Source organism: Medicago truncatula, chromosome 7, assembly GCF_003473485.1.
Source record: "Medicago truncatula cultivar Jemalong A17 chromosome 7, MtrunA17r5.0-ANR, whole genome shotgun sequence".
Taxonomy (NCBI): domain Eukaryota; kingdom Viridiplantae; phylum Streptophyta; class Magnoliopsida; order Fabales; family Fabaceae; genus Medicago; species Medicago truncatula.
The window spans coordinates 8,338,769-8,364,937 of NC_053048.1; the positions used below are offsets into that span (position 1 = coordinate 8,338,769).

The 26,169-nt window shown below is 34.6% G+C and overlaps 1 protein-coding gene across 1 annotated transcript; it reads right to left on the reverse strand.

The window, feature by feature from the left end:
• Window positions 1-5,659: 5,659 nt before the first annotated feature.
• On the reverse strand, window positions 5,660-25,190 carry LOC11443330 (uncharacterized). The gene is made up of 18 exons (XM_003621804.4): window positions 24,756-25,190; window positions 22,004-22,083; window positions 20,508-20,558; window positions 19,167-19,691; window positions 18,707-18,958; window positions 18,498-18,563; window positions 17,703-17,882; window positions 16,780-16,831; window positions 16,403-16,687; window positions 15,561-15,671; window positions 11,234-11,425; window positions 10,545-10,820; window positions 9,398-10,021; window positions 8,387-8,889; window positions 8,229-8,289; window positions 8,068-8,136; window positions 6,598-7,124; window positions 5,660-6,092 (listed from the first exon to the last, which is right to left on the reverse strand). The coding sequence occupies exons 1-17, from the start codon at window positions 24,921-24,923 to the stop codon at window positions 7,038-7,040; spliced, it is 3,582 nt and encodes a 1,193-aa protein (XP_003621852.2). The 5' UTR covers window positions 24,924-25,190; the 3' UTR covers window positions 5,660-6,092; window positions 6,598-7,037.
• Window positions 25,191-26,169: the final 979 nt, after the last annotated feature.

The following is a 26,169-nucleotide window of genomic DNA, read 5'->3' on the forward strand; positions in this document are numbered from 1 at the left end:
TGTGTAAACACTTTTGAGACGCCAGATTATTTTTGTAAATATGATGTTCTTGCCTTTTTACTGTTCAACTAACCAATTAAAGAAACGTATTTCGTTCTAAAAATTACGCGCTTTTGTTCTGGTAGTTACTTCTTTTTTACTGCTGACTAACCAATTTTTTTGGTCCCATCACAAGGATTTGGATTATTCAATTGCGTATTCAGTGTAAGTTGAGTCTCTGGAGCTGCAAAATGCAATTAATGTAAAATGAGGAATCATATGAAGCCAAAGGTTCGTCAATTGCACTAAACACAAGTGAAGTCGTTAGTTTTAATATTACCGTTAAAAGTATAGAAAGGTCAACGATGTCCCAAAAGATTAGATAAAATTGCTTACTTACCGGAAAATAAATATGAAAACACGTTATTAAGTAATGATAATATCACAGAATTTTTGTTGTTTCCCTGTGAAGTTTGTGGAAGAGTAACACAATTCGATATGGAAATGTATTGTGGCAAGGCCATCAGAAATAATTTAGAGAGGAAAGATGATGCTTTATGAATGGAAGGCCTCTAGACTTTCCAAGCAGAGTAGGGGAGAGAGGATTGAATATGCGATGCAAATTAAGTGGAAGAGACCTCTTCAAGGCTATCTAAAGTGTAATGTTGATGTTTCTTTTTTCAACCATACTAATAGAGTTGGAAAAGAACCAGTTTACGAAATGAGATGGGGCTCTTCGTTGGAACGAAAACCTTGTGGTCGGAACCACTAGTTACAATGTCGATCGGCGAGGCAACGACGTTACTAAGTGTTACTAATTGGGTGAAAGAATTGGAATTGGTTACTGTTATTTTCTCAACAGACTAAATTATTAGTAGATGCCTCTTGATGCCTATCGGAACAATCATCTTGGCGGATCTGTAGCTCTGCATTGGCTTTTAAAGTTGCTGATTTTGGAGCTATAGCTCTGCATAGAGAAAGCAAATTGTTATTTATCTGTAATAAACCTGTTCTATCATTGTAATCTAGGCAACTCTTGCTATTTCTCTGTAATGTATGCCAGTTTGTAGATCAATATATACTTGTTGAATGTTAGTAACTAGCTTTAGTATTTAATGCATTAGCATGTTCACTTATAAGCTTTGTAAGGTTTACTTAATTATAATTGATCAATGTATTTGTTTAGTACAAAATCATGCCAAATACCGGCTATAGCGATGCTAAATTTAGCAGCATTGGAAGCTTGGAGGCTGATAACATAGAAGCTGATGTTTCCAATATGGTAGTAAATTAAACATGGTTACCTTAACAGGAACAACTAATGGAGTGAGAATAAAAACTTGGAAGGTATGAGTTGGTCTTGAGATTTTGAAATTTAGCATGTTCTGCACTCTATACAATTCAAGACAATTGAAAGGATACACTTGATAGAGGTTAAGAATAAATTTAAAAAGTGGACTTTCTACTTTTCATATTAATTATGTTTTGGGGCATTCTATAAGTTTAAAGGGATTTTTGAAATAACATGGTTGAATTGTAAAGTGAATGCAGTTTCCAAACTTCTAAGTGCAAAACATGGTTTAAGAAGTTGAAGTGCCTATCCAGCCAAGCTTGTTGGTTTCCTCAGAAGTCTAATAGAAGTTGTTATCATAGAAGAAACTGTGTTCAGCTTGCCATTGTTGAATGGTAATCTTGTTACTGCTCTAAGAATAAGTTCTTTGTGAATTGTCATTCTCAACATGATGGAATTTCTGATATTAAATTTTTTTTTTTTTTTTTTAGACAAATTGATAAATATAAGCCGAAACTTAATCACATATTTACAGGGTTTTGAGTTTGAATATGAGTAAGGATGTTTGGTCTAACAATATCGGCATTGTCAAATGAACAATAAAAATTTGATTATTATTATAAAATAAAAGAAACTCAATATCAGCATTATCTCATCAAACATTGAATTGAGACATAATATGATACAAATATCTTATCATGACGACTGGTGGATCCTAAAATATTTTTCTAACCTGTTTGGTGGCGATGATAAGATATAGAATAAGATAAAGATATAATCTTACACTACAAGAAATATGACATTTTACCAGGGATTTTGACAGGGGTTTGGAACCCCTGGCAAATTTGCCAGGGAAAATGCCAAGGACAACACCTGGCATATAACACAAGGGTTTGCCCTCACAAAACCCTCACTTATTGCAAGGTGGGAAATTGAAATTCAAGAATCTGCTGCATGCAGACTTGAAGTGACTAAAGTAGGTGATGAATCTCTGCATTGTTTCCTGTTGATTTGACAAGGCTCTGAAAAGCCTGTCCGGTCCAATTGAGACAGGGGCAATACCCCTCGTTTATTGCGTGAATCCCTGGCTTTTTTCCTGTCGTTCTGCTGCTATCTGGTACCTAGTTATATGCTAGGATTTGACCAAGCATGCGAGGGGCATTCCCTCGGATAGGCCGTTGCTTTTTTTGCTCCCTATATAAATCCATGCACCGATCATGTAACAGACTTCACAACACTTATAAAATTTTCTTCACATAAAACATAACACATTCAACATACTTCATTTATTTGGTAAAAAATACTTCATTAATTATATGTTTTATCATGATATTAATTTTTACTACTTATTAATGTTATTTATTTTGTACGTTATTTGCAGCTGTGTTACTTATCTGCCTCCTTTGGTTAGCTATTGCTCCAACTCTTGCTGTTTTTGGATTGCATTGCAGATCTGCTATTGTAAAGCTTCAATAAGTTAGTGATTTTTTTCCTCATAACACCATAACTGATATACATGTTGATGATATGTTCTAAAATATGCTAGCTGTCCAATAAATTGATGTTTTTTTTTTCTTTAAAAAATCTGAAGAAAACAAATTTAATTATAATTTTTTTTCGTTTTTTCATATTATGCATGAATTTTGGTTTATTTTATTCGAATTTTTCAATGTTAATTGTCCAGAAATTGATGCTGAATATATGCATGTTGTTATGGTATATATATGCATGTTTTTTGTGATAAAATGAAATATATATGCATGCTGTTTTCTTTTTGTGATAAAATGAAATATGCATGTTTTTTTTGTGATAAAATTAAATATATGCATGTTGCTAAATATATTGTTATTAGGTGGATTTTTATATATTATAGAATACGGTTTATTTAGTAAAATAGTTTCTTTAATTTTTTTTCTAATTTAAGGACTCTATTTTAAATTTGTGTGGTAAAACATAAATTACAACATAATCTGTTTTTTTTTTTTCTAATTTAGGGCAACTCTTTTTTTGATATTTAAAAAAAAAAAAAAACTTTTTGTTAAACATAATATGTTTTTAAAAATTTATTATTTATTCAATTTTAAAAAGTGATTATAAATAATAATATATATGAAAAAGGAATGTATTAAAAAGGTTTATTGTTGGAAAACTGTTATTAAGTACGATTTCTATTTCATGCCTATTAATTAGACTTAGTAGTGTTTGAGTGACTAAACTTTATTTATATGCATTTAATTGTGTTTTAAAAAATATTTTTAATTTTTTTTAAAATATATTTTATTAATTAAATTGATTTTTGAACCATTTATTTGTATTTCAAAAACAACTTTTAAAAAAAACGATTTTTTAAGTAATTAATGAAAAATTTGTTTTTATAAATAAACATTTTTTTAAAAAATTAATTTGGACGTTTGTCAGGGGTTAAACCCCTCGCATATCCCTGATTTTTTGCTCATCTGACTTGCCTTTCCGTCAATCAATCACGTCAGTCAGCGCAGTCGCAGAGTCTGCAAAATTGCAGGAAAGTTGCAGACGAAAGTGAGGGAATATGTCAGGGGTTCTGCCAGGGAGAAAGCCTGGCGATATACCAGGAGTTCAGCCCCTCGTTTTTCTCTCCCAGGGGTGTAGCCCCTGGCAAAATGTTTGCGATGAGTGCTTTTGCGATTGCTTCTGCTCTTGGCATTTTCCCTCACAAATGTCGCGTTTCCCAGGGATTGTGTCCTTTTGACAGGGATTTTGCCCCTAACAAAAGGTAATGTTTCTTGTAGTGTTATCGTGTGTTTAATGCCCACATGATAACAGATTAAATAATATTATTTATTCAATTATACTTTTGCTACATGCCTCATCCTTACATATTGATGTAATATATATCATATTTAGATGATAAAAGTACCTCTAAAACAATCACATATCAGTTTTTCTTTATTATTAACTTTGTAACATCTCATTCAAAAAAACACTTGCATTACCTGTTAATAGATAGATAGAAAACGTCCCACATGAAAGGATATTCTATACTTATAGGCTAGCTAATAGCGTACTCACAATTTCGAAGAAAAGAAAAAAGCCCCACATCAGAAATGTTGTGAAATGTTGAAAGTCAGTGATCTATAAAAGCAACATATGACATATTGTATTTTTTCATGAGTGAAAGTCTTAATGGCCAGGACCACACTATTTGTTACAGTTCTAGGATAAAATTGGCTTGGAAGCCTGGCTTATGCTATTATTTATCCAGATCCTGTAACTTATAGTATGGTTCTCGGTTCATTTTGTTAAACAAAAATAAAATTTATAATGTAGTTGGAGGATAGGAATGTGGCAGGTCAGGTAGAAGTTATGACGTGGATCAATCATATGGCAGGCATTAAAGAAAACAACAAAAGTATGAATGACAAATCAAGCACGACTGAGAAGATTTGGATTCAAGCTTTTATACTGCAGAAGGATTAGTTCGACCTCCAACAGAAGCAGTTGAACAACAACAATCCAGTCCAAAATCAACCACTTCTGAGGTGGAAACACCCTGAATGGATATCTTAAGTGCAACGTGGACACAAGCTTTTCTGAAAACAAAGCATTAGATCTATAGGTTATTGTGTTAGGAACAACGACAAAGGTTTTATAACGGCACATGCAAATTGGAGATATGCTAAAATGTCTACTATTGAAGGTGAGGCTACTGTTCTACTCCAATAAATAAAGATAGCTACCAAGATGGTATTAGGGCACATGATGCGAGAGTGATTCCCATGAAGTAGTTGAGTCAAGGTTTCCAAATTTAGTAGCTTAATTTTTAACTGAGGTAAAATTTTGTTCGCACTAGCAGTGACCAACAAATGAATATGGTTGTTCATAATCATACATGCGGTCATTCCTTGGACTAGTAACCATTATTTTGAGATTATGTACTTGTATTGAGTAATATTTGATTAAAAGATGAGTTAATTTTCTTTCGTAAAAGAGAAAGTATTGTTAGTCTAAATAAAACTTTCAAATAAAATTTATAAGGCTATTATAATCATTTTTGTAAGTTCAATTACTCCTCATTGCAAAGCTATTATAACCATTTACAAATTACTCCTCATGCACTACCCAAAAAAATTACTACTCATTACAAAAATTGCTCTCGATAAACCATTTGGGTGTACAATAACAACCCCTAGGAAGTATTTCAATGAAAAAGGTAATTTTATGGTATTTAAACCATGTCAGTGTCTACACAATCTCTTTCTATTTATTGACAGAAGAGGTGTGATTACAAGTGCGCAATAGCTACTCAGCAGTAGCCATCGACTTGAGCTAAAAATATCAGTTTCTTAGCTAGAGTCTGCGTCGTTTTTATATCTTAATGCAAGGAATAAATACGGGGTTGTTGTGATGATATTGTTAAACAAAACGATTCCCATAATAAAATCATGAATAGATAATGTACACACTAATTTCTCACTACATGTTACAATTTTCGCAAAAATGGAATGGATCATAAAGGAAAAGAAAAATATTAAACCACACATTTTACAGAAAACAAGGAGAACAGCTAGGGATGCATCTAAAAGTAGACATCCTAGGATTACCCCTTATCAAAGGATCTCCTTGTGACCTGTGATAGATATATATTAACAACTTGCAAAACTGAGTTCTATCTTTTCCCATGAAAGGTCCTGTATGCTAAGTAAAAATATGCAAGCATAGAGGCAGCCTTCATGAGCGAAAAAAATGAAGGCCCGGTGGGAATCTAAATCTAAATCCTGTACAAAAGAATCTTGTGGAGTTCTGCACATATTTTCCACGGAATATAATGCACACCAGCCAGCAACTGCAAGGACACAAACTGATCAAGTTATTAAATGTCATAACAAGCTATTCCTACCTAGTAAAACTCAAATAAGTGATGGATTGTGTAAAGCTTTCTTTCCTTTTCTTTTTCTTTTTAAGGACACGAGTTTGTTAGATACAGAAATGTCTTGACTATCACAAAGTTTAGCTTGTCCACTAACGCCTACTAAGGCCAGTGTTAATCGTCTCAATTCAGCTCAAGACTAGGTTTCCAAGAAAGGATAGTGTTATTGTCACTGTTCCTATTGTTCTCAATGAAAAAAAATAGTACAACTATCCCTAATAAATATACAAAAGGGTGTACAAAAACTGCCTTATGAAAAGAAAAGACTGAGAGGAACAATAAGAACATTACTTATGGTAGTACATCTAAGTTCAGTCCTTCAAGAAAATGCATGTCTTTTTTAGTTCTAAGAGCTTTATTGGATTTCAAATGTGTCCCAACCAAACCAAAGCAAGATAGTCAGGGAGAGAGATGTGCATACCAGCAATAATCAGTAGCTGGGTCAAAATCAGGTGCATTCAAAATTATTCCTCAACAGAACTCTGCCTTCTCTCAGTTATTGTTGACAATAAATACACAGGAAAGATGAAGTCATGATGGCAGATAAAACATGGCTCTCCAAAAGAGTAATATCACTGAAGAAACCAACAGGCATTTAGAGCAAGCAGTGTGTTGAGTTCTGTTAATTATTTCGGAATAATCAATCAATATTTTGAGCAACCCAACTCCACTAGCTCTCATTCTCAGGCCCCACGTGTACCCTCCTTGGCCATGTTAAAAAATAAATCACAATTTTGTTTATGGAAGGAAACATTTCCTGGATATACGCGTTTCGAAATCTAAGCCAAATGAATGATGTCAAACCAACACACATCTCCAACTCCAAACAATATATCCCTCCAGAAAACCATACCATGAACATCACAAGTCAATTCCAAGATCATTTGCCAGTTGAATTATGCCACGCATTTGAAGGTATGGATTTTCCAATAGTTTTTCATTGTTACTCTGCATTGCAAAAGTAAGGCATAATCATATAAGTGAAGAGTTAATATTATATCACCAAAACTAAAACAAAAATATTAAGAAAATTGATAAGGGAACAAAAATCTAGAGATTTGAAAGGAAGATTATTTTGATTTCAACAACACAATGGGTTCAGCCCTTCCCTGAACCCAACCCTATCAAGAGTTTTATACACCAGGTTGCATTTTTTAAACACAACGAAACGAACATCATAAACTCCATAAGAGTTTTTTCTTGACAGAACTCCATAGAGATATTAATAGTAAGATATAACATTCATGAAGTCAGAATTAATTTGTACAGCTCATCAAACCATATCTTCAGGTGTCAGAACTTTCCCACATATGTAGACTTTCCTAGCACACTATTAATTAATAATCTTTAAGGGGCTTGTTTCAAGGTATAGAACTATGAGAAATACTAATTGTTAAAAATAAAGAGCAGTGCAAAGTGCAAGAATACATTTTCGCAGATTATTTTCTTTCTCACATATTACATTTATAACAACTATGTATGATTATAAATGACGGTTACTGGTCAAAAACAATTCTGCAACAGTTTCGTGATGTAGATTTCGTCATAAATAGCGTACTCTTGTATTATATATCCAGGAATGATGTTCCTAAGAATCCTATCACCAAGAACAGTATTACCATTTACCATGTTTGGTAAGTGCTTGATATTACTATAAACTATTAAAAATTTAGTAGTTTGAAAATTAAGAACAAATAAATATAGGCTAGTGGAAAGTTATTGTTTGTCGTGTTCTTTATCCATGGGAATGAAAGATTCGCACTCTCTAACATGGGAACATCAAATTGAGAAGTTACATCTAACTAATATAAAAGACAGAATTTGAATATGAATCTTATCTAAATGCAAGATTAAAATGTTAATATGGGGTTTCATTAAAGAACAACAGTACCTGTTGAGCTTTAACAACAAGATTCTGAAGCATGTGTTGATATTTCTCTGGCTTCTCTGTCATCATTCGCTGCAGCAATGCCAAATTACAACAAAATTAAAAAAAAAATGATATCTATTGCCACAACACATTCAACACTACAAATCAATTAAAATCCATGCCTTCAGAAGAAAAGCGGAAGAATAATATGCCACTCTTGAATCTGTGTCATCCAAAAGTTCCCTGCCAGATACAAGAAAACTCATGTTTTATATTTCAATACGTAAAAGTTACAAAGAAGGGCGACACTTTTACAAAGAATACAGAAATTTTGGATCACCTGAAAAATTGTTCCTGGCCTACTTCCTTGAAAGCAACGGGATCCGCTGAGCATTTACCAATAAGAAGGAGGATAAGTATGGCCCGAATATCCGATGTGGCACCAGGCAGGTTTCCTCTTCCTTTACTTCCAACAGAAACTCCCAAAGCAATATCATCTGTTGCTGCTCCTGCCAATTGAATGAGTGGCCAATATAGTAAGGCAGCAGGAATACGTGCAATTAATTGCATGGGGACAATAGCTCGTCCTTGGAGAAGAGCTGCCATTGATGCAGTCTCATGATCTGGATGGTAGTTATTAGGGTATCTAGGTCTTCTATTAGATTCTTCCTTGCGTTCATCCCAGCGGAAACTATCTTGTTTGAGGACATGATTATCAATGTCAGTTTTTTTGTTTACACTAGTGAGATTTAAATTTCTGTCATGTTGCACGTCATCACCAAACGGTAGAGCTGTAGCCGGAGGAACTCTTAGGCACAATTGAGAGAATAGTATGTCACACATCTGTTTAGAAATAGATAAAGTATTGAGCAAAATAGGTAACAAATATGACAAACATTTAAACCAGCAGCATCCTAACTGTCATCCCAAATAAAACATTCTTTAAACATTCCTCCAAGGATTTGTGTTTTACATTGATAATTCTGAAATAAGATTTCATCTATAACAAAACAAACACTTCAGCTACTTAAAGGTCTACGTGATTTCAGATTTTGTATAAAGTAATTTCATTTATGCTGACATACCATCTGCACTTGACAATTGAACTCATTTTATTACATCTCATAAAAGACCATGCTCTATCATGAAGACCAAAAATTTCTAACAGTTCCCCTGACAAACTCAATTGGAAAACTGTGGTCTTTTTCTCTTGATGATAAGATAAAGAACATGCATAATTAAATGCTGCATTTTGTTACAACTATTGTTGCTTGCCATTCTTTTATACGCATTTAATGTTATGATATGAGGATATTTAGCAAAAGGGTATTTTGGATTGAGAATCGATTACCTTCAGAATATTGATACGGTCTGTTTCATTTATCTGAAAAGCCAGAGACAAAGCACTGCTCATTGTGTCGATTACTGCATTGGCTTTCTCAAGGTGCCAACCTTTCTTCCCATGCTGCAGATCTTTGCTGTTTGATAGCTGCATTTCATGCTCATCTAGCAAAAATTTGAATCTCATAAGAAGCCTTTCAAGAACAAACAAAAATCCCCATCTAATGTAGTTGTTTTTGGACTTTAAAAGGCCACACATAAGTAAAATGGACAAAGGAATATTTGATGTATCCAAAGAATCTTGAGTTCCTGCTTGAGTAATTTTATGCTGGAAGTATTTGATACTTGACCATATATCTCCATCTCTTTCCTCACTAATTTCAGCAATAAGCAGATCACCTAACCAGATATACCCATTTTGACGGTACGAAATTCTTTCAGAGTGAAGAAGGGAATGTAAAGTCACCCATGAATGCTTTGCTTGCAAATGAATGCCATTTTGTAGAGCCGCACCATCCATATTTTCAGAAAACTTGTGAGATTTGGTTATCAGAATCATATTGGAGAATTCTTTGTCCAGATGAGTAAATGAACTTATTACGGTGTCAAACTTCTCTGCTACAATTTCCAGTAGCTGCAAAGATTTAAAAGAACCACGCAAGATATAATTGAATATAAAGTTCAAAACAGGCTTAATTTAAGCCACAAATGCAAAAAAAAATACAACTCAAATAGAAAGTCACAACAACTTCCTGATTTTTAAACATTGGAGGCAATATAAATGGAAAATAAGCCTATATTTGGACAAAGCAAAAGCAGCATTCAAAACCTTAAATAAATACTAGATGAACTCTCACATTTTTCTGAAGGAACTACATAAGGCTATACCCATAACATAACCATAAAAAGAATACTAGATGAACTCCTTTGCACATCTTCTCCAGGGTATAAATGGTAAAATGTCCTTTACAAACCAAAATCCATGTTGGGATTCTTTTTTCTATATTTTACAAAGAAACCTATTGTGTTTTTGATATTTACGAAACAATTTGAAGGTTCTCTTATGGCCACGCCAACTAAGATAATAAACATTCATCAAAGTAGTGGAGGAGAGAGTGGGGGTATCGATATACAAGAGAAGGATATTGTCGACATACCGCATTTAGCCGTTCACTGTTAGGATATCTGGACAAAGTAGATGCAATTGATCTTCTCAAAATCTCCCCAATGCATTCTACTCCAAGTTTGACAGAAATATAAAATGCCTCAGCCGCATTTGCTTGAGCAAGTAGAGAAGCAATAGGTTGGATCTCATCATCACTGTATTCATTTACTCCTGTAGCCATACATTTTTCATTTATTTGATGGAGAATGTACTCAAAAAGCACCGAAAACAGATTTTTCCTTTCTTCTCTTGAGTTTGCAAGGGAATACTGCACCAACATAGATAAATATGGGGGAAGTCATGCAATTTGAAACTAAGCAACACTAAGTGTAGGATGCTGGTTCAGAATTTTATCTACAATTATACTATTCTGAATAATGGAAGGAAACAAGAAGCTAGAATCTTATCAATTAGATGATGTGGAAAATTTATGTTGGGCACATTAAGCAAGTGCAAAAGTCATTAAAATTTGATGGAGAGCTTCAAAATCTTGAGATTAAGGACCAATACAAAGTCTAAATATACAATGTAATGTACGATAAACATAAGTTCATATATAGCAGTACTTTATAATACAAAACAATATTATCAGTATCCACTCGTAAAGGAACAACAATGATACTGTAAAATGAACTCTATTGGAATTTGGAAGTATGTTAGAGAGTTAAAATATAGGCATACCTCAATGAAAATAAATTGAACTCCTCCAATCAGATCAAGTTGATCCACAAGAAACTTTGGTTTTCTAGAGACAGGCTCTGTAACTTCATCAGGAACTTCATAAAACATGTTGGTTAACATGGAAATCAACTTGCAATGAACTAATTCTGCCCAGGAGTTCTCCCTGCTGGTTCTTATAAGTTGCTTCAGAACCTAAAGCAAATTGGGAGTAACTAAATTATACACAGATATCATAATTAATCACATGAGGCACACTGCCAATAGAAAATAAAACAGTGAACAAATGACTGCATAAAAACTCAAGATAAATAGAGCAGGAATCACAAACGACTGTAGTAAGAATTGTTCATAACTGAAATGCATAAAACCACACAACTTAAACTATCCAGCCTTGTATTGACGACTGGCAGTATTTATAAATAAATGAAAACACAGATGGAAACAAAGAATGTTTATAGTATGGATCTACAACTTTAGAACCTCTTTGCATGCGTGATTTTTGGTCTTCTGAGAGATTCTGAAACATAACCCAATAACAGTACTAAGTAAAATAAAGGCAACAGTTATGTAACTTAATTTTATATATAGGATTTATAAGCAAGAAAATAAATATTCCATGATAAACACCTCCTTTATCACTCTTCATTAATAAGTTGTGAGATACTCAATAATTCCAACCAAACAGAGTGAGTCCCGGTGAAGACGTGAAGTGTGTGCTTCAAAACCAAAAGAATTTGTGAACCAGTCAACCAGAGAAAAACTGAGAAAGTGGTGGAAAATGATTGACAAGATTAGAAGAGATAGAGAAGAGAGAGAATACAATATCACTAACTAAAAGTGTGCACAACTGTCTGTATTAAGAAAAAAAAAAAAATCAGAAATCACTCAAGTCTTACATGGTAGGTATCAGGAATAGTTAGTGGTAGTTGTAACTGAAAAGAATAAATAGGCTCAAACTTTTTCTTTTTTCCTTCCATATTTTTTTCAACAAATTATCTCACATCCCCATGCTTTCAAGTTCTTAAATGTAAACTTTTTAGCAAGAGCAAACAAGGAAGTTCCCCATATTCACTAATCATTAAGCATCCTCTCTTTCCATACACCCTGTCCAATATTACAAAAAGTGAAGCAAAAAACTTACCCTGCAGATTGCAGTACGATACAATCAATCAGTAAGCTTACTGACTCTCTCAATTGTTCCATAACATTTTCTTCCAAGTCTTTATGTATACAAGATTGTAATACAGGAAAGACAATTGGAACAGGATCTGTATCACAGGGTCTATATTACCTTCATAGTCAATCATCCATTATTTGTGGTGTTTCTGCATCTCCAGATATGATTCATCGTCGTTTGGGTCATCCTAGTTTCGATAAGTTAAAGATGTTGGTTCCTCAATTTTCACATTTGAAGTCATTGGATTGTGAGTCATGTCAACTTGGCAAACATGTTAGAGCATCTTTCTCAAGCAGTCCCAATAAAAGATCCAAGTCTCCCTTTGATATTGTTCATTCTGATGTATGGGGTCCTAGTCGGGTGCTGTCTACTTTGGGATATAGATATTATGTCACTTTCATTGATGATTTTTCTAGATGCATCTGGATCACTTTACTGAAGGACCGTTCACAATTATTTGGTGCCTTTCAGACATTTTGTTCAGAGATAAAGAACCAATTTGGAAAAGGAATTCGAATTTTGCAGAGTGACAATGCAAAAGAATATTTTTCTGCACCATTCAACTCTTTCATGGCTTCTCTTGGTATCATACATCAATCTAGTTGTCCCCACAAACCACAACAAAATGGCGTCGCTGAAAGAAACATCGTAATTTAGTTGATACAGCTTGAACCTTATTGATCAATGCTCATGCACCTTTTAAATTTTGGGGTGATGCTATTCTCACTGCTTGTTATTTGATAAACCGTATGACATCCTCAGTATTGGATAATGAGATTCCACACTCACTCTTATTTCCTAAGGACCCTTTGCACAGAGTCCCACTTATTGTGTTCGGCTCTACATGTTTTGTTCATGATCTCACTCCTAGTCGCGATAAATTGTCTGCACGAGCTGTCAAATGTGTGTTTTTGGGCTATTCTAGAACCCAAAAGGGGTATGGGTGTTATTCTCCATCTACACGTCGGTTTTATATTCCAGCAGATGTTACTTTCTTCAAGGATACACTATTCTTTGCTTCACCCACTACATCTTGTTCTACAACAGATGTTACCGATTCTCAGGTGATACCTATTCCTCTATTTCACCCAATATTTGAGCCATCTGTCTCCACTCAGTTACAAGGTAACCATGAGTTCCGCCGTTACGGTAATATTTATGAGCGTCGACATGTTGAAGCTCCAGAAACATCTCCTATTGATTCTAATGATTCAGCTACAAAGACTATTGCTCTTGATTCTAGTGATTCAGCTACTGTTCCAATCTCCTCTCCTATTGTGGTCCCACCCGAGCCTTTTAATGACTTACCTATTGCTCTTCATAAAGGTAAAAGGTCAACCGCTAATCCTCATCCTATTTACCACTTTTTGAGTTACCACCGACTGTCTCCTTCCTACTTTGCTTTTGTTTCTGCGCTTTCATCTGCCTCAATTTCTAAGACAGTTCATGAAGCATTATCTCACCAAGGATGGAAACAAGCCATGATTGATGAAATGGTAGCTTTAGAATCCAAACATACTTGGGAGCTTGTTCCACCTCCTCCTGGAAAATCTGTTGTTGGTTTCAAGTGGGTGTTTAATGTCAAAGTGGGACCTGTCGGACAAGTTGATCGATTAAAGGCTCGATTAGTGGCTAAAAGCTATACTCAGGTCTATGGTCAAGATTACAGCGATACCTTCTCACCAGTTGTGAAGATGACATCTGTTCGCCTCTTTATAGCTATGGCTGCCATGAAACGTTGGCCTTTATTTCAATTGGATATCAAGAATGCTTTCTTGCATGGTGACTTGGAAGAAGAGATTTATATGGAGCAACCTCCTGGGTTTGTTGCTCAAGGGGGGCGTAGTCTGGTGTGCAAATTGCAGAAGTCCTTATATGGCCTGAAACAATCACCTCGGGCTTGGTTTGGTCGATTTAGCAAAGTTTTGCAGCAGTTTGGGATGACCTGTTGCGAATCGAATCATTCTGTCTTTCTTAAATGTTCATCATCAAATCAATATATCTATCGTGTAGTTTATGTTGATGATATTGTGATTACCGGTGATGATTATGAAGGTATCAAAACCTTAAAACAACACCTATTTCAAAACTTTCAGACTAAGGACTTAGGTCCTCTACGTTACTTTCTTGGGATTGAGGTGGCTCAATCAAAGTCAGGCATTGCTATCTCTCAGAGAAAATATGCCCTTGATATTTTAGAGGAGACAGCCCTTATAGAATGCAAACCAGCCGACACTCCTATGGATCCTAATGTGAAGCTCCTTCCTGGCCAGGGGGAACCTTATTCCGGTCCAGGAAGATACCGGAGACTAGTGGGAAAATTGAATTATCTTACCCTAACAAGACCTGACATATCTTTTCCAGTTAGCGTAGTAAGTCAGTTCCTTAACTCTCCGTGTGACAATCATTGGAATGCAGTTGTTCGAATTCTTAAGTACATCAAAAGAGCACCTGGAAAATGACTTGTTTTCACCGATAGAGGCTACACTAATATCGTTGGGTATTCAGATGCCGATTGGGTAGGAGATGCAAGTGATAGACGGTCTACTTCTGGTTATTGTATTTTTGTGGGTGGAAATCTCATATCATGGAAGAGCAAAAAGAAAACAGTTGTTGCTCGATCAAGTACAGAGACCGAGTATCGAGCAATGGCTCATGCTACAAGTGAGCTTGTGTGGTTAAAACATTTACTGCAAGAATTAAGTTTTTCTAAGGTTGGCCAGATGGAACTCGTATGTGATAATCAATCAGCTTTACACCTCTCCTCCAATCCGGTTTTTCACGAGAGAACAAAGCATATAGAAGTCGACTGTCATTTCATTAGGGAAAAGATTCTCTCTGGAGTCATCAAAACCTCATTTGTCAATCCTAAGGATCAACTTGCAGATATCTTTACTAAATGGATGCATATGATATGTATGCTCCACCTTGAGGGGGAGTGTTAAGATATTGATATTTATTATATTTAATATAGTATGATCTGTTAGTATCATTAGCAGTTATGATAGGATTGCATTCCTATTTAGATCAGATCTCATGTATATAAATAGTCGGTTTTCATTCCTTTCAATATTATGAGAAATATTCATATTCAAGAATTTCCATGAACACTAGTAGAGTGAAAAGTAGGAGAGGAATATTATTTCTCACCCTTATGTCGAGTCCCTGTAAACGATTTCTCCTGATCTTTCCTCTATCACAGACAAAATAAAGCAAACAGCTGAGTGCAGATGCCCAAACAGATTCTTCCTTTTCTTCAGTCTGTAAAATGTAATTGATCACCGTAGAAGTGTAAGAAATTAAGAGAACAGTGTGAATGAACCATTTCTAAGAAAATGTTGAAAGAATGACAGCATAATTTTCTTGAGAATCTTATGAAATACTCCCTCCGTCTCAAAATAGGTGTCCTCTTTACTATTTTTCTTTGTCTCAATTTATTTGTCCCTTTTACAATACTAATACAACATTTATTATTATTTTCCACCAACAGACCCCTATTTCTTGCATTTTAATCATCTAACTATTTCACTAACTATAATTAATAAGGGTGTTTTAGTAAATGAACCATATTTTTCCATTGAAATCAACACTACTAATCATTTTCTTAATAACCGTGTAAAACCCAAAAGGGACACCTATTTTGAGACGGACGGAGTAGATGATAGAAGTTTTTCTTAGTCCAACTAAGCAGAGTTCATCTTGATATGAGAATTCCGTATAAGATACGAGATTGCAATCTTGTCTTGTATCCTTGTTATCAATCAATTCTCATTAACAAAAAATAACACACATACACACACACACACACACCTGCCGCATTTGAAATGACAAAGCATCTACATCATATCATGTATAACAGGTATCAATATATTGTGGAATGGAAAACAAAATATTGACACCTGTCAATCAGATGATCCCACCCAAGAAAATCATTACATAACACAAGAAATAATCTATCTTGTTTAACAATTTATTTGTCTGATCAGTAATACCTGAACAAGTAGAAGCAGTATCTCATACAGAATATTTATAATCCATGGCTCAAAACTATCAATTGCAGAGACTGTGTCTGATTTGTTAAGAGAATTTCCTTTTCTGCTATCTTCCATCATAACTTGAGTGTTGCTGTCATAGTAGGATTCTTGAGAATATTCTTCTTCAATAATGGAAGCATCGTCAACAATCATCGGTTCTAGGAGATGAGAATGAACCCCTAGATTTAGAATCAAATCGAAAGCGCGGATCCTGCAAGCTGTTTCAGAAGAACTAAGAATATCCTGAAAGATACATTTGAAATACAAATTAGTAAAAATAAAACAGATACGTATAGTTATAAAAATAAAAAAAAATGTACTTTTTAATGTATCACCTCAAGCATAGAAAGAATGAGAGGAGCAGCTGTCTGAGAATCTAAAACATACCTACAGAACAATATTTTTATGACCATCATACACAATAAACTCACAGAACTACGCAACAACTATAGATAGGTGAAATAATCAGAAAAGTTCAATCAAGTAGATGGACAGAAGGTTAATCTGTTGTGGAGGGATCCAGCACTCAACCTAATATACCTCCTGACATTAAAAAGTTCAATATTATCTTCTCCGTTTTAAAACGCTATGTAATGATATCTCGGTATTGCTTTCATATAACACTATGTTAACAATAAATAATCTGGAGACCCAAGATATAATTAAACAGACATTATCAAAATACCAGTCAACAAATTATACACACACACACATGTATATATGCATGTATGTATGACTATGTATATAGTGTGACCAATGCAATCATTTTGGTGTATAACACAGTGAATTTTATCTGTTTAGCCCGTGAATCTATAGTTCACTATAGGTCAAAACATTTGCAGTTCACACACCTCATTGCAACAGCTTCTAAACTGGCCTTCCTTAAATTGGTGCCAGATGCCAAGAACTTCTGGCCAACTGTTCGAATATATGTTTATATTAATTTGGAACAGGGATGCCAGCTTCAATAAAAATATTTACTAATCCTAAATTTTTGCTCGACTATTTCTTTTTGAAATAAGCAGTTGTCCGTCACCATTTTTTCATCATGTCCAGTATCAACCCCTCTTCTTTCCTCTATGAAAAATTAATTTAACTCATCCTATTTTTAAAGTTGTCTGTAACTAAAAAAAATTAAAATTTCAATCATGGGAATCATGAATATATAGTAAAACTGAGAGAATGACATGACTTGGGGTAATCAAAGGATAACAAGAGATGATAAAAACAAAGACGACAATAATTAATTGAAACATACATGTCAATAACTAATTTAATAAGGACGCTAACAGCCACATCTGTTGATGGTTTTCCACTGCTATTGCCTAGTCTAGTTGACACTGTCATAACATTGGTGCTTGGGGAAGAAGCCTCGGAGCAAACTGCAGCAATAACTTCTTGTACCTCGGCAGGGTTTAATCGTAGAGGTTGTTGCTCACTGGTCAGCGAAAGAGATCATTTTGTGAGGTGTAAAATGATAAGCACAAATATATCAATAATTAAAAACTATAGTACGATAAAAACAAGTTGCAAGGTATTTTATAATCAACAAAGGATGCAATAAAAACCAGAGCATAATAAACAGGTATGTTGATAGGTATTTTATCCTGGGAATAAATTTAAGTAGAATCATGAGATCATTTGTTTGAAAAGCATTGCCCATCATTACATTAATGTATTTTATCGTTAAAATTAAGAACTACAGATATTCCTTTAATTGTACAACTTCCTAGATTGATTGTCACTACTCCTAGTATACAACTTCCTAGGCTAGTGCTTACTCATTAAGCATTCAATTAATTTATTGTAAAATCATTATAAATACAATGTGTGTGATCTCATTATAGACACGTAGAATTTACAGAGTTCACATATTTTTACACATATTATAGTTTCTCTAATCAAATGATGAGAACAATTTGGAATCCAAATAGCAAGGCAATTATAGCAATTGAAATTCTGTAATATAAGATTGACGACAAAGCCTGTGTTATGGTTGCAAAAATTTGCTATCAAATTCCTTTGAAGTATCTCAAGTGAACATGATCAATACCTGTAATGGCGATACTGGAAAAGCTGTCGAGCTCGGGGACGAAATGTAATCACGGGATAATCCTCCCTGGAGAAATAGCAATGTTCAGAACAGCAAATCAAATTATGAAAAGCCTTCAACAAGCCAAAGTTGTAAAACAAATTATCAGACTTTTAGTCAGCCTTGTGAGGAAAAAAAATAATAGGGACTCAAGTTATACGAGAACATGCCATATCTGATGAGAGCCTGCTTTTTTGCGTTTAGATGCTGTTATTGCTCTCAGGTGGCAACGAGCAGAGACGGAATTTGTAATTGGTGTTACAGGAGAAGACTGCAACAGCTGATCCAGGTAAGGCATATCATCAGTTCCAAAAAATTTCCATGGTTTCCCCTTCATCTTAGATTCGATATCTCCTACAAGTAAAGCTGCTGCACCTACTTCTAAGAAACTACTATGTGATGTCATATACTGACCACGATCACTGCATAAATCAAGTTAAATAATAGAGTCAATTTTTTAAGCACTAGAAGAGATAACCCAAGAGACCCAAACCAAAAACAAAACAAAGTATGGAATGCAAGTTTGGATGAGCTCATGTTGAGACCACAATAGCTTCCATAGTCGGCTTTAAAAAAAAACAATTATTTTCTCAAAATAAGCTGTGAATAAAATGCTGAAAGAATATTTACCTTTCAGTCCCGACAGATGACGACTGTGTTTGCTCAAGCCAGCGCCATTTCAGAACATCATGGGCAATGAACCTTAGTTCATCATTTTCATCACCTTTTTCACATTTTAAGGACTTTGAGACAGATAAGACAGTTGAATCTTTCTTTAATGTTTCTGGAACACTTGCAGGACTTGGCGTTTCTGGAACACTAGCAGGACTAAGTTGGGAATTGAAAGATTTACTCAGCAAAGATGACAATGTTGGCAGTGATTTTCCTGATGAAGATGATGGTCCGGTAAATGAAGCTGGTTGAAAAAGCCGTTTCGGAATGTGTCGAGCTACTAGGGAACGCACATAACTCAATGACTTTACATGTGCCTCAGAAGCAACGCTAGATACAAGTAAAGGAGATGGGGTTGTGGATGCACCAGATTGACGATTCAGAGATTGCGACCATGGCTGATTTGGGTTAATAACACATTCAGCAATTACTGCTGAACAAAAACGATCTATTTGAAGCAATGTCTCCTCGCTCGGTTTGTATCTGTATTAATCAACAAGCTCAGAACACTTGGTAATGGCAAAATAGCAACAAAACAAGATGTACAATATGACATCATACAAGGAAAGATAACCAGCTGCATATTCCATACATTTAATGAATCTAAGTAAAATGCAATCAATTAACAAATCAATAGATAGAAGAACCTTCAATAGAAAACAAATTAGCACAATACTATAAGGACTCACCGACCTATTCTCTTTTTACCCATGAGAATATAAAGAGGTTTGTCACTACAAGGCAAACCCGTCAGTATATATTAAAATATATTTTTGGAAACATGACCCGACTATCTTCTTTTTTCTCAGTTTGAATTTTTTTTGGATTTCTATTCAGAATATGACATTTTATGGTTCACTTTTATCCCCAAAAAAACGAAAGTGATGCTACTAAATAAATTTCAATAATTCCCACACATCTTGAGCAATAAAAGTTGTTGGTGCTGGTTCAAAATACAGAAGAAAATAGTTTTTATTGCTACAAAACCTATTATATTTAAGGTATTTGTGACACCTAGCTCTCCCCTACCATAAATTCATTTCTAAAACAAAAGATAACCCTCTTTAGTCTCTCCTTCACATTATTTATAGCATGTGAGTTCACTCTTTAACTAACTATTAAACTAACCAACTATTCCAACTGAAGGTTTATCTATCAGAGAGACCATGGACATTTAGATTCCAATATTATAGTAACATGCAAATCTATGAAATAAGGATGGAAAAGATATAGATAATGCTCAGATAAAAATTTGAGAAAATACTGAACATCTACATATTCAAATAACTGGTAACATACCTTAGAAGATACCGCTTTAATAGTGCCACACACCTTGCAACTACTGCAGGACTGGTGATAATAGTGTCAATGTCAGAAAAAGCAGAACTTTGAAATGGTTAACATAATACTAACAAGCTAAAGCAATAAAAAGAGGACACAATAATTGAGATATCTAACTAAACTAAACCCTCTGCATATGTAGCCGTGTATATGGCAAACATCCACAAGTCCTACTCAAAGGAACCAAAGCTCCTTCCAGTTCCACTCTGGAAAACATAACAGACTCGTGCTCGAAGCTCCAATCCTCCAGACTTTGGTCACTAATAAAAAAGAGCGAATGAAAAGCCTGGTACCTCTGGTCCTTGGCTGGACGTGGAAAAAAGTACGAGAAGTGGTGTAAAGGCTAAAACTTTATGTGTTTTCTTGGTGTAAAAGAAAGTTTCCACCTCTGCTCTAAATCTGCTTCTAGCTAGTACGCTTTCTAAGAATGGGGAACTAATGGTTCAAGTTCAGCCTCCTGAGGTCTTAAACCCCAGGACTAACCTACAGAAGACCAATGGAGTCATTAGTTGATGAAAGTACAGCCCAAACTATGGGAATTCATCCTTCACAGTAATCCAAGAGCAATTTCCTAACTTCCATCTATAGGACAACGTGAGACTGGAAATTGCTTGATGGGACTGGTAATGCTATTAAAAAAAACAAGCAAATGAGTGCATTATACATAGAAAGGTGTTAAAACTGCCTGTACAGGCAGCAGGAGGAATGGATGCACACAGTAAGGTTCAGTTGGTTATAGGAGAGGATACGAGATTAAAAGGAAGAAATAAGGAGACAAGCCAAGACTGAATTGAGGGAGATTGGAGTGAGGAATCAAGGCTTTTTGAAAGCCTTGGGTTATCTATGTTTGATTTTAATTTTTCAGTTTGTCTTCTATGTAATTTTTGTTGCCGTTGCTGCTATTAGTAACAGAGGTCATAATACAAACTATGTATTAACATCTTATTATTGCAAACTTTCTATCAAGGTCTTAAAATCACAATAGCACCTCAAATTTCAAAATACAATAGCATCCAGTTCCGCAGACACAAATAGATACACTAGATTCTAATCCCACAGACAAATAGATGCACTAGATTCTAAACCCAGACACATAATGGGTTCTCAGAGATTGATTAGTACACTACAGATCTAAATTATAAGGATGCACTCTGCATGCTTCATCCAACATTATTAGTTCACTAAGTGCATGACTGACTGAAGTATACTGCAAATTGATATTACAGCAATGGTCTTAAAGCCATCTGAATGGTATCACCAACTACACCATGTCAAGAAATAAATTGGGAAATGCTAACAAGTGTGTTCAGAAGTCCGAAAAGGAAACTTTTTTTTGGGAATTGTGTATTCAACACATTGAAACTTCAAAAATGAACTATTTCTGCATAAGATTTATAAACCATTTCCTCTTTTGAATCCTTAACAAGTGCCCTAAACCTATAATTGACAATTACCTGCGCTCCCTCTCCGCAATAGTATGTTCCAGAATTGCACTATAAGCCATGTCTGTGGTTGTAGGGCCTTTCAAATAGTCCTGCAATCACATATTTAAGCCATAAAATAAAATTGGTAGAGCTGAGACTTTGGTCACTGAGCATCAAAATCAAATATCATGGCATCATAATTTGCAACCAATTCAAACTTTGGTCATGATAAACCATAGATAATTACAGGTTATGACGGCATTAAAATGGGGCTGTGTTATAAGATACACTAGCTATATTGCAGATAGTAAGAAATCCCTAAAAGATGACGCTAGTGCTTGTATATTCTGTGTAGAAATAGTGGACTAACTATGGACAACTAACATATTTTTCCCCTAAAAGATATGCTAGTTAGAAATCACTATATACAGATGATATATTAATTAATAATTGTGAGAAAATAAGCAAAGCTACATGTACTCTAAAAGTTATGTGCTGATTTATAAACAAAAATAAGAAATACTCGTTTAATTTAGACAGAACTTCTAAAACTTCTAGAAACCGTATGCATCATTCCATTTAATATTAGTAACTTATAATTTATAAACAAAAACAAACCAAAGGAAAAACTCTGTTTCAAACGAGCCTACGAACAAAACTCACACACACCAAGTGTTGATAACTGGGGAATCGCAGGTTTGAACCCGTGCCCAGCATAGCAAATGTCCCTGCAGCTACCAGCTTAGTTGTAGCTGTACGTACGGGTCGGAAAATTCTTAATCACACAAAGTAAAGAAGAAACTATTACATTAATTAAGAAACCACACCATGAGTCCATCTCAGACTAAACTGCCAACAAGGGGTTGCTATTGTGTACCCTCGCGCAGGATTTTATAAAGAAAAATCTACAGCATCATAGTTTACTATGCGTGCAATTGAGGCCACATTTGTCGGCACTCTGCAATATAAAAACCATGACCACAGCCGTTATTGCAATTTAAAAGCCTGTCCTCACAAATATACGGCATTAAGCCAGCTTGAGTAGTGAAGCATTTATTGAATACACTAACTTTACGACGAATGTTTAAAAACATAATTGAATATCACTCCACTTCTTAACTCCTCACTCCCAATCACCAGGCAAACCTTATCACTCCGCAACATCATAGTTTATGATGTGCGACTGCAATTGAGGCAAAATCAAAAACCCCGACAGAAAGTGTTACCACAACTTAAAAGCCTGCGCGTACAAATATATGGCATTAAACCAGTTTAAGTCATGAAGCATTTATTGAATACACTAATTTTCCAACGAATGTTATAAAAACACTATTAAATATAAAACCATCCTTCTTGACAAAAATCCTTAAATGCTAGAACATACATGAGTAAGTAGTACCATTGAGTAACGCCTCTTCCAACCAAGTTCATTAAAACAAACCATGTCACATTAAGACGAGACTAGCAGAAAATTAAGTTTCAGACTTCCAACAGGGAGTCGCTATGGAGTACCCACACGCAAGGTTTCAAAGAGTGGTCTGCAAAATCATAGTTTTTTTTTTTAAACGGAAAATGTTAGTATTGTTAATATTATGTTGTGGGTGGGAACAGAACTCTCGACATCCTTATCACTCCACTCTTTAACTTCTCACCCCAACCACCAAGCCAACCTTGTCACTCGCCAACATCTTAAATTATGATGTGTGATCAGGATTGAGGCCACATTTCTCGGCTCCCCGCAATACCGAAAACCGTGATTGAGGCCAACCTTCTCACCCCAACCACCAAGCCAACCTTATCACTCATCAACGTCTTAAATGATGATGTGTGACCGGGATTGAGGCCACGTCTGTCGGCACCCCACAATACCGAAAACCGCAACAGTGGCCATTTACCAGACTTTAAAGCTTGCCCTCATGAATATATGCCATTACACTAATTTCAGTTGCGAAGCATTTATTGAATACACTAATTTTACAATGAATGCTTAAAATTAAGAACACTATTAAATATAAAATCTAGAGCCCTTGAATGCGTCATAATCACGTTACATAGACTTAGTATCATTGAGTAATACCTCTTTCAAACAAGTTCATTACAACAAACCATATCACATTACATTGACCAAACCACCCCTCCCACATTTCGCTTCAAAAAATCCAAATTCCATTCTCAACCATAAAGCTATTATTTCACCAAATTAAAAATATATATACATAACTTCATACTTTTCTACCAAACAAACAAGATCATAATCGCATTCCCATAAAAAAAAAATCATAATCATAATAATAACCAAAATTAAAAAAATAAATAAATAGGACCTGATTCAGTGATTTTTCTTCATCTATATGATACGAAATTATGAATTTCAATTTCCACTAACACTACTGAAAACAAACTACGTGGCAATCACAATGTCATAAAAAACTCATAATCATCATCTAATAATAACAAAAATATTAAAAATAAATAAAAGATAAATAGGACCAGAATTTTTCTTCAACTATATAATATGAAATTATGATGAATTTTCAATTTCTACTAACACTACTGAAACTGAAAATAAGCTAAGTCGCAATTGCATTGTCATAAACAAATCATCATAATCATAATGATAACAAAAAATTAAGAAAATAAACAAAAAATAAAAATTGGACATGATTCAGTGATTTTTCTTCAACTATATGATATTAAATTACGAAATTCAATTTCAATTTCTACTAACACTAATGAAAAATAATCAAATCGAAAGCGAAGAGGAGAAGAAGAAGCGTAATACCCGAAGAATTCTGGAAGGTTCATTAGCGGCGGCGGAGGAAGGAGAGGAGAGGCAATCAGCGACGGCGCGGCGTAAGGGCTCCGGCAACTTCTTCACCGACGAAGATCTCAACCTAGAAACGGCGCCGATTAACTGCGGCGGAGTAAAAGACATTGGATTCGATTCCATTCGGGTCGGGCCAAAAACAGTTATAACAAGAAATGAATCTGAAAAATGAGAAATCGCATATAAATAACGAAGTTTCGAAAGTGTTTTCGTTCTTCTACATTTGAAAATTGTGTGAATAAATTGTGATTTTGCGTTTGCGTGCGTTAATTTGAGATTTGAGAGCGAATGAAAATGAGAAAAAAGGGAAATAATTATTAAAAGTTATAAAGTTCAATGTTATTTTTTGTTTCGAGAGAGTGTTTGTAATAGCTGTACGTAATGTAACGCAGTAGTTTTATATGGTGTGATCAACTTAGCTGGCATGCGCTAAACTTTATAAATAATCATTCATCGTGTATATTACATTACATCATCGTTATATATGGTAATATTAATTAATTAAATTGATAAATGGATTAGATTAGTTTCCACTTGAATAAGGGTAATTTAGGTAATAAAACTCGTGTTTATTCTCTGGCCGATGATTTCCATGTTTGGAAATTGTCAATGGAATGGTGGATGTTCGCGTTAGTGCATTTTATTGTTAAACTAGTATGGAAATTTATGCGACGGGTTAGAATTTCGTCATAATTGAAGGAGATAATAGTATGATGTATCCGGTGTCAGTTAAATTCAAACATGGGAAAAACAATGGAGGTTTATTAACTAATAAGCGGGAACAAAACTAATACTTAAGCATGAAATTTTTTGATGAAGATGCAATATCATTCTCACTTGTGTGGTTGTTCCTGATAGCGCAGAAAATCAGAAGCGGAAGCTTTGTTCAGAAGCAGTTGTTCAGAAGCAGTTCAGAAGCACTGTTCAGAAGCAGTTCAGAAGCACTGTTCAGAAGCAGTTCAGAAGCACTGTTCAGAAGCAGTTCAGAAGCAGTTTCTGATTCTAAGGTTTTATGTGAATTAGAGAGAGAATTGAGAGAGAAGAAAGTTATGATGAATTTGTAAATGATCTTTATTGATTCTACATTATGAATGTACAAGATAATGGTCTTATATACAAGTCTAAACGTTGCTTGAAGCACAAGCAATGTAACAAACTCTAACAACCTTATTTGCTAACCTCTAACAAACTTGTAACAAACTTCATAACAAACTAAAACAAACTTGTGATTAACCACTGATTGTGATTATCACTGAAACTAAACTTGAATTAAAACAAACTAACATCCTCCCTTAATTCAAGTTTCCACTTCCTTCATTCCAATCAAGCTTCTGAGCTTGATGAATCTGTCAACCTTCAATGCCTTAGT